Below are 12,533 nucleotides of genomic sequence, written 5' to 3' on the forward strand. Positions count from 1 at the left end.
AGTGTTGTATTGATAAGGAGAAGCTTGAAAGGTCTTGCTCATTAACTGCAAACTTTGAAAATCGGAAAAAGGTGATGCTGAGTCATTGTCTTTTATTGAACTCATAATTGATTTGGTTTTGGAACATTACAAAATAATCATCCTTATCTTGATTGCTCGGTGATTTGGTGTTGTGCGAATCTGCCTTTTGAGAAGAGGAAGATCCAATGGCCATAATAATTTTGTCCATATCTTGAGGGGTTTGGCATTCAGCTAGAAGTTTTGATTTTTGTGTTAGAACTGTTGATTGTTGTTGCGGCTGACATAACTAAGGGTGTTGAGAAATCTATATCTGCACAGCTGGTGGGCTAACATTTTGGATGGAAAAGCTAGGCCACCATTTAACAAGGAATTTTCTTTGTAGTTCTTTGAATTTTGGAAGAGGAGGTGTCGTGATATGAAATTGCCAACTCATTATCCACGCAAGTAAGAAATTACTAGAAAATGCAAGTAAAGGATCATTTGAAAGAATAATTTTTTGAAATTTTCTGTGAGTATTTTTCTTTTGGGAAAGATGACGATTTTGGACAATAGTAAAAAGATTTTTTAATTTTTGAAAATCGGTTAAGATTTTTTTCTTTATGAGAATTATTGTTTTTTATGGGAGTGCCCATCTTTCTCTCACTTTCTCTCAAAAAAGGTTCGTCCTGAAAGTTATTATGAGAGAGACTATTAGAGTAAAAAACTTTTGACTCTTGCATTTTATTGAAAACATACTTTCGAAACTTTTGAAATCTTAATGCAAAAAGTTGAAAACAAGTTTTTGTAATGCAAGCGTCCAAAATTTTGTGGTAATCAAGCCATTCTTTTGTAGGGACAATTTCTAGACTTTCTAATTTAGTAATAGTATTTATCTTAGATATTGAAATATTTTTTAAATTACTAATATCTTTCATTAATGGAGGATTTACAAATTCAAATGTGACATCTTTTCCTAAAATATTTGTTGTAATTCCTTTATCGTTTACTATAAAAGGGTAATTTTGAGTAATAAAGGGGGTACCTAATATCACATCTTAATCTAAATCTTTTGCTAGAATAAAGATACTTTTAATACAAAAATTTTGTATACATACATGGGCTTTGGATAGTTTATAATTAATGTTTAATTGTTGACCATTTGCTCCATATAATCTTTCTTTTGTTTTTTCATAATATTTTGTCGGAATTAATCCTTCTCTGATACAATTTTGATCTGCTCCAGTGTCTACTAAGGCTTGTGTAATAATATCTAACTCATGATTAATATTGATCCTAATGTAAACATGCCATTTTTGAAATTGAATTCTAGAGATTTCATTAATGAATGATTCTTCGGTTTCTTTAATTTGCAATTCTGATTTTGAGGTTGATGGTTGTCCTACCATTTCTTTAGAAGCTTTTAGACACAATAAATCTGTTTTAATTTTAATATTATCGTTTTGTAATTCTTTAACTTGATTTTTCAGAATATTGATTTCTTCTTGCAAGTCACTTATAGTAACTTGTGTGGGTTTGTGAAATCTTTTTAATATGTCTTTTAAGTTATAAGAATCTACATCTTTTTGTTTTTCTTCTGATAAAATTAATTCTTTAAGTTTTAATAAATATTCTCTTTTAATATCTTCATCCTAAATTTTTTCAATAATATCTAATAAAAATTATTTTGATTTAGTGATAACATTTATTGACTTGGGTCTAGATGTTGATATCATATTTATCGATTTCATTAAACTATTAGGATTTTGTAAAGATTTATTTTTAATGTCTAGCGAGTTTTCCACAGATAAATGACTAAATTTGTTATTAAAGTTATTTTGAATAAAGTTTAACGATTGTGGGGTAACGGGCTGTTGAGGTGGTAGAATTTCAAATGATACTTTTGATGTTAGATTATGTTAGGATTCTAATGTTAAGTTTTTATTTTGTTTTTAAGTTGGACATTTAAAAGCATCGTGTCCTTCTTGTTTGCATTTCCAACATTTTTTTCTTTTATTATTGTAATAAGAACGATTTCTTTTCCTATAATTTTGTTCTTTGATTGGAGTTGAGTTTGAAAGGACATTAATGTTTGATTTTGAGGGTGCTAATTCATTAAGTTTTTAACTAATATTTTCTAAAATAGTGTTGTGATTATTAAATTTAACAATTTCTTCTTTTGGAATGTCAAAGGGTTAAAAAAATGGTTTTACATCTTTTTGTGAATAAAGGGGTGTTGAATTAGATGTTAAAGTTGATGTTGAATTTCCTATTTCTGCTATCTCCTTTCCGGGGGCTTTTGAAATTTTTGTGATTATGTGAGTAGTATTATCTTCTATCCTATTCATTTGTTGACTAATAGTGTGGAGAATTTGATTAGAGTAATTTTTACGATGTTGAATATTTTTTATGTCTCTTAAAGTTGGTTGTTTTTTATCATCATCTATTTTATTAATTTTTTTAAATGGTGATGCTATTATTTCTGCTTGTTGATGTTCTATTTTAATTTCTTCTAAAGGTGGATGTACAAATGTAATGGTTTTATTTGTTGATGTTTGCCAAATTTTTGTCGCATTAGTGGTTACGAAAATAGTTTTCTTTTCACTTAAATCTTGATAATATTTTTTATTTTCTAACCAATTAAAGAAATAAATATTTTGTTTTAATTTTTTTTTTTTTTTTTTTGGTGTTTTACCATTCAATTCTAAGAGTATTTTGTTCTTCTGGTTTAAATGTTGTAAAGAATCTTTGTCGTTTTCTTTATTATAATTTTGTAGAAATTCTTGTTTTAATAATTCTTTGTTAATTTCAAAGGGTTTTGTTATTGTGTTGATTTGACTATAATTTCTTAATACTTCTGATTTTGTTGGTGAACTAGGAGCTGTGTTTTCATATGCAGGTTTTGGTGCAGGAGGGGAATAATTTACTCCTAATAATTTACTTGTTGAAGCTGATGAAGGCCTAGGTGTAATAATTTCTTCAATCCTAGGGTTGGGATGATTTTTGTTAGTAATGATAGGTTGATTTTGTTCCATGGGAGTTTCTTTAAATTTTAATCTTATTGTACCATCTGGTTCTTGTATTATTTGTTGTATATCAGATTCAGTTTGATCATGTAAAGGTTTTGGAGGGCATAATTTTTCTAATTTCCAATCTGTTTGTTTAATAATTTCATCCCAAGCTAATCTTTTTGGTGTAAAAGTTTTATGTTTTGTTTTATCAGCTTCCATAATAACCGTGTGTCTTGTGGGGACATCCTAATGGCTCTTGGACTGATTGTGGTATTCATAACTTTATAATAAATCCTATATATTAATGCTACAGGTTGTGCTTTATCTTGATAAGTAAGATTAGAAGCTTTTAAATTAATAGTTAATGCAGACAGTATTGTTGGATCATATAAACCTACTGTAGAGTTTGGATAACAATCAAAATATACTGGACCACTTTCTAAATTAGAATTTAATACTACTAATAAAGAGTTATTGAAGTTTAAATTTCTTGCATCTCTTAACATCTCTTAACATTACTAATATTGGACTGTTTTGTCCTAATCTAAATAATGGTTTTACTGCTACTTGTACTAATCCTATGTGTAAAAATTTATAATTGTTTTGTCTGTGTTTGTGTATTGCTTCTTCAGAAAGAAGTTGAATTTCTTCAACCCTTTCTTCGGTTATCATTATTGTATCTTATGTAGTTTTAATAGAGTAAACTAACATAAATTCAAAACTACCTATTTGATATATTGTGTCTTTTTAAACTGATAGTATGTTCCAGTTATGTAAGTGTTGATCGATTTTTGCCATATTAATTTCTTGAGTGTTAATAGACTTCATTAATTCTTGATTATTGTTTGTACTTTGTTGTTGATTATTAATTCTAATAGCGTTATTGCTACTACTATCATCTCGTCTACTGCTACTTCCTAATCTCCTTAAAAAATTAGACATCTCTAAAATAATTCTAACCTAAAAGTTCCAGTTTTTCTCCTAGATCACGGGACCACCAAGAATTTGCTCCCACCAATCCAAAGAATTCGATTGCTTCAACTTGATAACATTAGGAAACTCAGTGCTTTGCTAACAATCCTCATGGGAACGATACTCTACTCATCATTTTATTACTTGAGTGACTAGTATACTTGCTACATTTTGCATGTTGTAAGAAACACGCATCAAGTTTTTGGCGCCGTTTCCGGGGACTGTTTTAAGTTAACATTGAGTTTTTCTTTAGTTAGCTAGATTGAAGTTTTTATTTTTTGTTTTTAATTTTCATTAGAATTGTGATCTCACTTTTCTTCACTTTTGTTCGTTTCAGTTTATGTGAAGAGCAAGACGTCAACCAGTGGTTCCTGTTGACCTGGAGCTTGAGAGAACCGTGAGAAGACGTAATAGAGAGAGAAGAGAAAGAGAGAATCTTGCTTTAGAATCTGAAGAAGTAGTTGTTGAAATGGCTGAACAAGAAAACAAGACACTGAGGGAATTCTCAGTTCCCACAGTGAATGGTAGTGGGTCGAGTATCACTAGACCTACAGTGCAAGCAAACAATTTCGAGATCAAGCCGGTAATCATCCAGATGATCCAGCAGTCGGTTATATTCAACGGTGACTTGAAGGAAGATCCGAATCAGTACATTGCAAATTTCCTAGAAATTTGTGACACCTTCAAGTCAAATGGAGTGTCGGATGATGCTATTAGGCTGCGGTTATTCCCATTCTCATTTGGAGATAAAGCCAAGGGGTGGTTAATGGCATTACCACCGGGAACAATAACAACGTGGAATGATCTAGCACAGAAACTCTTGACCAAGTTCTTTCCTCCAGCTAAATCAACGAAATTGAGAAATGATATCACATCATTTCTACAAGAAGAGTCTGAGTCATTATATGAGGCTTGGGAGAGATACAAGGAGTTAATGAGGAAGTGTCCACACCATGGTTTGCCAGTTTGGCTTCAAGTCCAAACATTTTGTAATGGTTTGATGGGTAATGTGCAGACGATGGTGGATGCAGCTTCAGGAGAGGCCTTGCAGAAGAAGACACCAGAGGAGGCATGATATTGTTCTTTATAGTAAATCTTACTATAAAGAAATGGTTTGTTTGGTTGGGCTCATTTATTGGCAAAAAAGAAAGCTTATTATTGGCCAGTGGATAAGCCTATCAAAACATATTCAAAATTTAAAAAATATCCTCATACTATTTATAAATTTGACTTTATATATAGAATCAACATTGTATATACAAACTAATTATACACTTTCCTACAAATTGTTATGGTAACTTCGCATGTTTGACATATTATTTACTTTAATTTAAAATTATCCAATCACATTTAAATACATTAGTTTGTACATTTAGCTCTCTCTCTCTCTCTCTCTCTCTCATGTTTTTTTTTTTTCTCTTATCAAACATTTTGATAATTTTTATTATGCGGACTTTCTATTTTAGCCATTAAATGTTTTTATTGGTTGTGATTTATTCCAAATTTAAAAGACACACTTAGAGGCGGATTCATAAATTTTTGTTAGGGTGGGCCAAAATAAAAACTAATTCACATAACATTCATATTCTGTTTTTCTAGTTAAAATTGTCACCAAAAAAAAAAAAAAAAAAAAAAATTACATTTACTATTGTCCTCGGCGGGGCTTCATATTGAGGAACCGTTGTATGACCATCTCCTTATCAACACTGTCATATATATCTTTCTCAACATATGGAATTAGGCTATCATTCAAGAATTGATCTCTCATCCATTTGCCTAAATGAGTCTTCACAATTTTCATAGCAGAAATGCCCTTTCTACACTTGCAGTTGCAACTAGTAAGGTTAAGGCCAATGTGATGAGCAAATATATCAATGAGTAAATAAGATGCTTTGTCTTTTCAACCATTTTTAGAGCAAGATTGGTAATATGTTTATTCATGAAAAATCATTATTCAAGTGCATATCATCAATGTAATTATCAAGTTGAAGTTCAAGTGCCATAAGATCAGTAGAAGAAAATTCAAGTGGACAAAATTGAGCAAAAATGAACCAATTTTCCCTTATCAAATGCTTGAAAGCAATCACTTGGATTTGTAAGTAATTGATCTACCATACGCAGTGGAAAACAAAAATTCAATCGGTAAATCAATTACCTTTCTTTGCCTAGATTCGAGTATAGATTATACCGTTTACATGTTTATAAACAAAAATATGTATAAAGTAAATCCATTCAAGGATTAGAATACTTATGTACGTTTGGAGGCTTCTTCGAATATCTCTGATTTCGGATAGGAACACTGTTCACGGTTACTGTTCATCGTCTACTGTTCACGTGGTTTTTTGCCAATCGATCCAAAGTAGGATTGCACTCACGGAAGTCCACACGAAGATAATCCGCTAAATCCTTGATTATTTTGCTAGAACAATCAAGGGCTTTAAGAATCAAGAAAGAAGAACCAGAAAAGTTTTCTTTTTGAGAGAGAGAGAGAGAGATAGGGTGGCTAGGGTTTTAATTGAATGAATAATTCCCATATGTTTTAATTTTTAAGTTGCACTTATATAGTGCAACAATTAAAACCCTATTCCACTTAGGAAAAGCCTTGTGTTCCAACCATAGTTCACCTTTGCAACCAAACACACTCTTTATGGTATTTTAATTAATTAATTATTATTATAATTAAAATAAATTAATATATAATAATATATTAACATTCAATTAATAATAATAATTCATTTAAATATATAAATAGATATATTTAAATATAATCTCACTAATTTAATTTTAATATTAAAATTAAATATAGGCAACAACCTCAGCAAATTTAATTGCACTGTGAGATTAATAAAATAACATTTCGTCCTGAAAGACAAAAATATCTTTCTCACAAATTGATTATTAAATTATTTTCTAAGTGTGTGACCCGTAGGCTCCTTATCATATTGGCAGTGAGTAGTATCGCGATTAACACTAATTAATCGTTTCGCTACACACAGACCAAGATTGACCTCTAGCAAGACATCGTGGCCACCCGATAGATTCGAATTCAGCGAAACCGCGGCCTATCAACGGTTTGGTTACCGTGCAATCAAATCCTTTCATTAACTGTTATTTCATCGAAACTGAGGTACATAAATAGTATCAACCTCAGATATCCTCGACATGTTTGTATTCAGTTACTAGACTAATGACAGGAATATTAAATTGGATTGAGCATAAACTCAATCCCACTACGGCCACAGATTTAGTATGATTGCCATTTATTGAATTACCCAATGAGATAACTTCTCCCGTACCCGGGAGTGATGAATTATTTGTCGATCCACCATAGTCTCGATACACTTCTCAATGTAGCCAATCACTACCGTATTGATAGCTCTGAATAGAACTACGTTGGGTTAGTGTAAAACTACATCAATTGGTGCACAAGGTGCTCTGATGATCTCAAGTCTAAGGATCACATGCACCACCATCCGTTAAAGGATTTATTCCATAGACACTGGGGTTACCATCCATATGGAATCATCTGGTGGGTCTGTCAAGTGAACTTGCCTCTAGCAAGCACTCATGCGTTGTACCAGGTTGTCAGCAAACAACCTTGACAAGTGAGATCAGTCACTGCCTTTCGACAGGATCGTTCAACACTATGATAGCCTTACCGCATTATCTGTGTCCTTGGTCAGAATAATACTAGGGCTATGGATGTTTCCAGAATGGCTACCATATGTGATCATAGGGTTCTCACTATCAAGATTTGAAACACTTGATGCCCTCGTCACGGTTCTACCATCCTAAGGACATATATCAATACATATAATATGATTTACGTGATATAGTAGAATATTCCTTTTATTGATAAATAAACTTTGATTACATAGTCAATCTTTCAATAATTGATTGACTAGGGCACCTACTCTAACAGGATTTAGGGAGGCAATGCAAATAAGCAATTCTGTGTTACCTTCATTAAAATGACCGTTAAGCTTAGATAGTTGCAAATTTATTATGACATAGAACAACTAGACACGATAATGAAATAAATTTGTCATCTCTTGAACATTACATCACGATCTCCCTTGTGCAACAAATTTCTCTTCCATATTTGGCACATTTATATTATGAGTAATGCAAAAATGAGAAACATCAAGTAAATTATCCCATCCATTATTTCTTATCAACAAGTGAACCAAAGACATAACATTTATAATATCTTGATCGTTTCTTTGCAATGCTTGTGAAGTTCAAATGTGAATCCCAAAATGTTTTCATCATATGTAGGTTAAAAGCAAAATCAAAAGAAGTCATATAATCCACCAAATCACTTGCTTAAACTCTATTATCATAAGTTTCAATAAGATCCTCAAGCACTTCAATAACAAATGAAAACAAATTAATCAAGCTAAGTAAAGTCCCATAATGTGCAGTGGCGGATCTAGAAATTTCACTTGATGGGGGCAAAAAAAAAAAAAAAAAAAAAAAAAAAATTAAAACCAATCATTACCATACTTTTTTTTTTTTTTTTTATTAGGATGAGATTCAACAAAAAGTTACAAAATACAAATAAATATCTTCAAAAAACACAATTTTCGTAAAAATAAACTAATTTTTATACAATTGTCTTCGATGAGTTTTCATATTCTGAAAACGTTGGATAATCATCTCATTGTCAATTGTATCAAATACATCTTTGTCAATATAGGTGACCAAGCAATCATTCATCCATTGATCTCCCATTCGATTGCGTAGTTGACTTTTGACAAGATTCATTGCAGAAAAAGCCCTTTCAATGGTTATAGTCACAACTAATAAAACTAATACAACTTTTACAAGCTTATACACCAACGGATACAAAATGTTTTTTTTTATACCGAATTAAATTCTTAGCCAAATCATGAATTCCTTGTAACTCAGCAAGTCCATCACAAGAATGCATGTTAATAACATAAGTCTCAGTCTGGTTCTCAAGTACCATCAACTCAAGTGCAAAAAATCAGATGGATAAAACTGGGCAAAACAGATCAACTCATGCTTGTCAAAAGTAGAGAATGAATTACTTGGATCTAAACATGCCATACAAAGAAGCAGCTTAGTACTAACCTCAGTGAAATGAGTGTTAAGTTCTTGAAGTTGCATATCTATCACAATATAAAACAATTCAACTTGATAGTGATGCAAATTTCTCATGTGCTCAACTTTCCATCCTGGCTTCCCTTGAATTGCAAACATATCATCCATATTCAAAATGACAATATCATGCTTTTGGCAAAATGAAGAAACTTCACTCAACAAAGATTCTCATCCTTCATCTCTCAACAATTGTAACCGTTGTTTGGAAACTTTGACTAGGGCCATAGCATTTACGATGTCTTGATCTTTTCTCTACAATGTTTGTGACAACTTGTTAGTAGTTGCCAATATATTTTTCATCATATGCAAGTTAAATGTAAAATCAAAGGAATAGATTAAATCTAATAGATTACATGCTTCACCCCTTTGTTCAGGATTTGAACCATCTTCTTCAATAACCTCAAGCACATCGCCCATGGTGGATAACAAAAGGATTAAGTTGATCAGTGCATAATAATACGAGCCCCAACGTGTATTACCAGCTAGTTTTAGACCTATCTCTTGATTCAAACCTCGTCCCTTGCTAACTTCACCAATTTCTAGTGCTTCAACAAGTTTACTAACTTGGCTCTCCCGAAGCATGTCTTAACGCTTGCATGAACCTCCACCAACATTTGTCAAATTAGTAACCAAGTTGAAAAGCGAAGCAACAGAAATGTGATTTTTTGCAATGGCTACTAGTGTCAATTGAAGTTGATGAGCAAAATAGTGAACATAATAAACATATTCATTCTCCCTCAAAATCAAACTTTTCAGACCATTAAATTCTCCTTGCATATTACTTGCCCCGTCATAACCTTGTCCACGTAATCTTGACAAACTCAATCCATGCTTACAAAATAATGACTCAAGCGCCATCTTAAGTGATACTACTGTTGTGTCACTAACATTTACAATGCCAAGAAATTGCTCAAGCACATGACCCTTTTTATCTACATAACGTATGGCTATAGTTATTTGTTCTTTAATTGACACATCACGAGACTCATCAATCAAAACTGAAAATATGTCATCTCCAAGATCACTAATGATAGCCTTTGCGGTTTCATTTGTCGGAACATTCACAATATCTTTTTGAATCACTAGTGCTATCAATTTAAGATTCCCAGGAGCATTCTTCAAAACAATACTCTTAAAATGTTCATTGCGCTGAGCTAGAAAATGAAGAAGTCTGAGAAAGTTACCTTGGTTCTTCGAGTCTTCAGTTTCATCATGACCACGAAATGCCAACCCTTGACGCAAAAGAAATCTAATAAAAACAATGGATGCAGCCAAGCGAGTTCGGTATTCAATCCTAACTTGATCTGATTGCTTAGACAAAGCCACTTTGATATGTTGCTTTTGATTCATTAACTCCACACAACTCCGTCGTGCTTGGTTATGAGCACTATTTGGCTGGCCAACATGAATTTGAAAGCGTTCTGATTTCTTCCAATTACAAAATCCCTCACTAACGAAAGCGTTACTACCAGCTTGACTTATAATGGCAGTCTAAAAAGATAACAATACAAGCAGAATGCAATATCTTTGATCACACTATACTCAAGCCAATCGCCATACACATCAAACCAAGCAGGATTAAATCAACGATATCCTTTTCCAAATCTTGTCAATGGAAATGCATGACTTTGAGGTTGGCAACAACTCTTTTGCAAGTAAAATCTTCGAATTGCATCCTATAATTAGGATGATAATGATTGATTTTAAGCTGTAGAGCTGGATCACACGGAAGATCTTTTAAGATGGCTTCTAGTTCTACATGACTTTCTTTTAATGGATCATTTTCTTTATCATTGGCTTTATTTTCTTGGACTGATGAGGATGATTGGTCTATTGCTAATTTTCTTTTGAGAAATTTATCCATATTGCATACCTAATAAGAAGTTTTAAACAAATAAAACAATAAGAAATTGTACAAGAATTTTAACCCATAGTGATTTACATACATAGTAATGGAAAGACAATAAGACATACATTGTAACCCATAGTGATTTACATACATAGTAATGGAAAGACAATAAGAATAAAAATATTTAGTGGGTTTGAAATTCTTTTTAGACTTATTTAACATGAATCATGTATATTTATAGAAAAAAGAAGTCAACTCTTTTTAAAATGTCCCAAAAAAAAAAAAAAGATGAATAAATTATAAATGATAAAAATTTAGGTGTAATTACTTACTGAACATAAAAGCAAATAATTCTTGATTTATGCATGTCATTTTATAATTCTTGAAGAATAGGGAAAAAAAAAAAAAAAATTCATAGAAAATGTTTATAAAATTTGATTTAGTCAAGTAATTTAATGAGGATGAAAGAAAAGATATATAAAAATTGATTGCTCAAGCTAATCTTTACAAACAATAAATAATTAATTGTTTATGTTGATAAAGTTTAAAAAGTTTTTGGTATTGTCAACAAACTTGTTATCAAATAACTAATATTTTTTGTCCTTTTTTCATTGTGCTTGATTAAAAATCTTAAATATGCATCTTTTAAGTTTTTGTAATAAGTTTTTTTGTTTTGTTTATGTTGATAATAAGTTTCAGTAATAATTAGCTGTTTATGTTGATAATAAGTTTTTGTTGTTTATGTTGATAATAAGTTTTTGTAACCTAAACTTGTTATAATTGTTGCATCTTTTGGTATAACTTTCAATTGCATATTTGCTTTGAGTTCAAGGAGAAAAACAAGGCAAAAGAGAGCATTGAGGTTTTGAAAAAATCTTATGTAGTTTATTTAATGCAAGCCAATAGCCTTTTGCCATTTTTGTGCTTTGTGGTTCCTGGATCATATTTGTATTTATTTGTACCAATGTTCTGAGTATATGTATCAAATATTCTCACAGCTGTCAATTGTTTCAATGCTCATTTTCTTTTCAAGAATAGACAAAGATCTCCCTACAACAAGAAAAAAAGATTTGAAACTGGTTTGTACTTTGTTTAACAATAAACATGTGATCGCATTACAAACATGAGAGAAGCAATAAAGAAAACATCAAGGCACCACAAAGCACAAACATCAAGCGACCACAAACCACATAACTTATAATTTTTTATAACTTATAATTTATTTGCTACAACAATGATAGGTTTTTTTGTATTTTGCTTTTTGTTTTTAATTTTGTGTAGCACCAAGAGATTGAGATGGAAGAAACTAGGGAATGCCAAGAATTTGTGAAAAATTACATCAGTGTTTTTTTACTAAACATAAACAATAATCAACAACAAACAACCTAATTATAAAATAAACAACCACATAATTTATTGTTATCTCATCAACATAAAGATATCATCACTAAATTATCAATTTGATTTATGGATAACATTATCTCTTAAAATCATTCAATTATTTCTTGATACCATTATTGCTATTAATAATAATAATGACATTAAACATAGTAATGAAAATGATCATCTGAATATTT

The 12,533-nt window shown here is 31.1% G+C and overlaps 1 protein-coding gene and 1 non-coding gene across 2 annotated transcripts; both read right to left on the reverse strand.

Moving 5' to 3' along the window:
* Positions 1–4,833: 4,833 nt before the first annotated feature.
* Positions 4,834–4,940, reverse strand: LOC116136082. Its single transcript, XR_004128985.1, has one exon. It is a non-coding gene; the product is annotated as a small nucleolar RNA R71 (small nucleolar RNA).
* Positions 4,941–9,692: 4,752 nt separating this feature from the next.
* LOC116136052 (zinc finger MYM-type protein 1-like) lies at positions 9,693–11,093 on the reverse strand. Its single transcript, XM_031421769.1, has 3 exons — positions 11,082–11,093; positions 10,735–10,980; positions 9,693–10,598 (listed from the first exon to the last, which is right to left on the reverse strand). Exons 1-3 carry the CDS (start codon positions 11,091–11,093, stop codon positions 9,693–9,695), a joined length of 1,164 nt encoding a protein of 387 aa, XP_031277629.1.
* Positions 11,094–12,533: the final 1,440 nt, after the last annotated feature.

The sequence above is a fragment of the Pistacia vera genome, unplaced genomic scaffold (genome assembly GCF_008641045.1).
Source record: "Pistacia vera cultivar Batoury unplaced genomic scaffold, PisVer_v2 Contig309, whole genome shotgun sequence".
Lineage (NCBI taxonomy): Eukaryota > Viridiplantae > Streptophyta > Magnoliopsida > Sapindales > Anacardiaceae > Pistacia > Pistacia vera.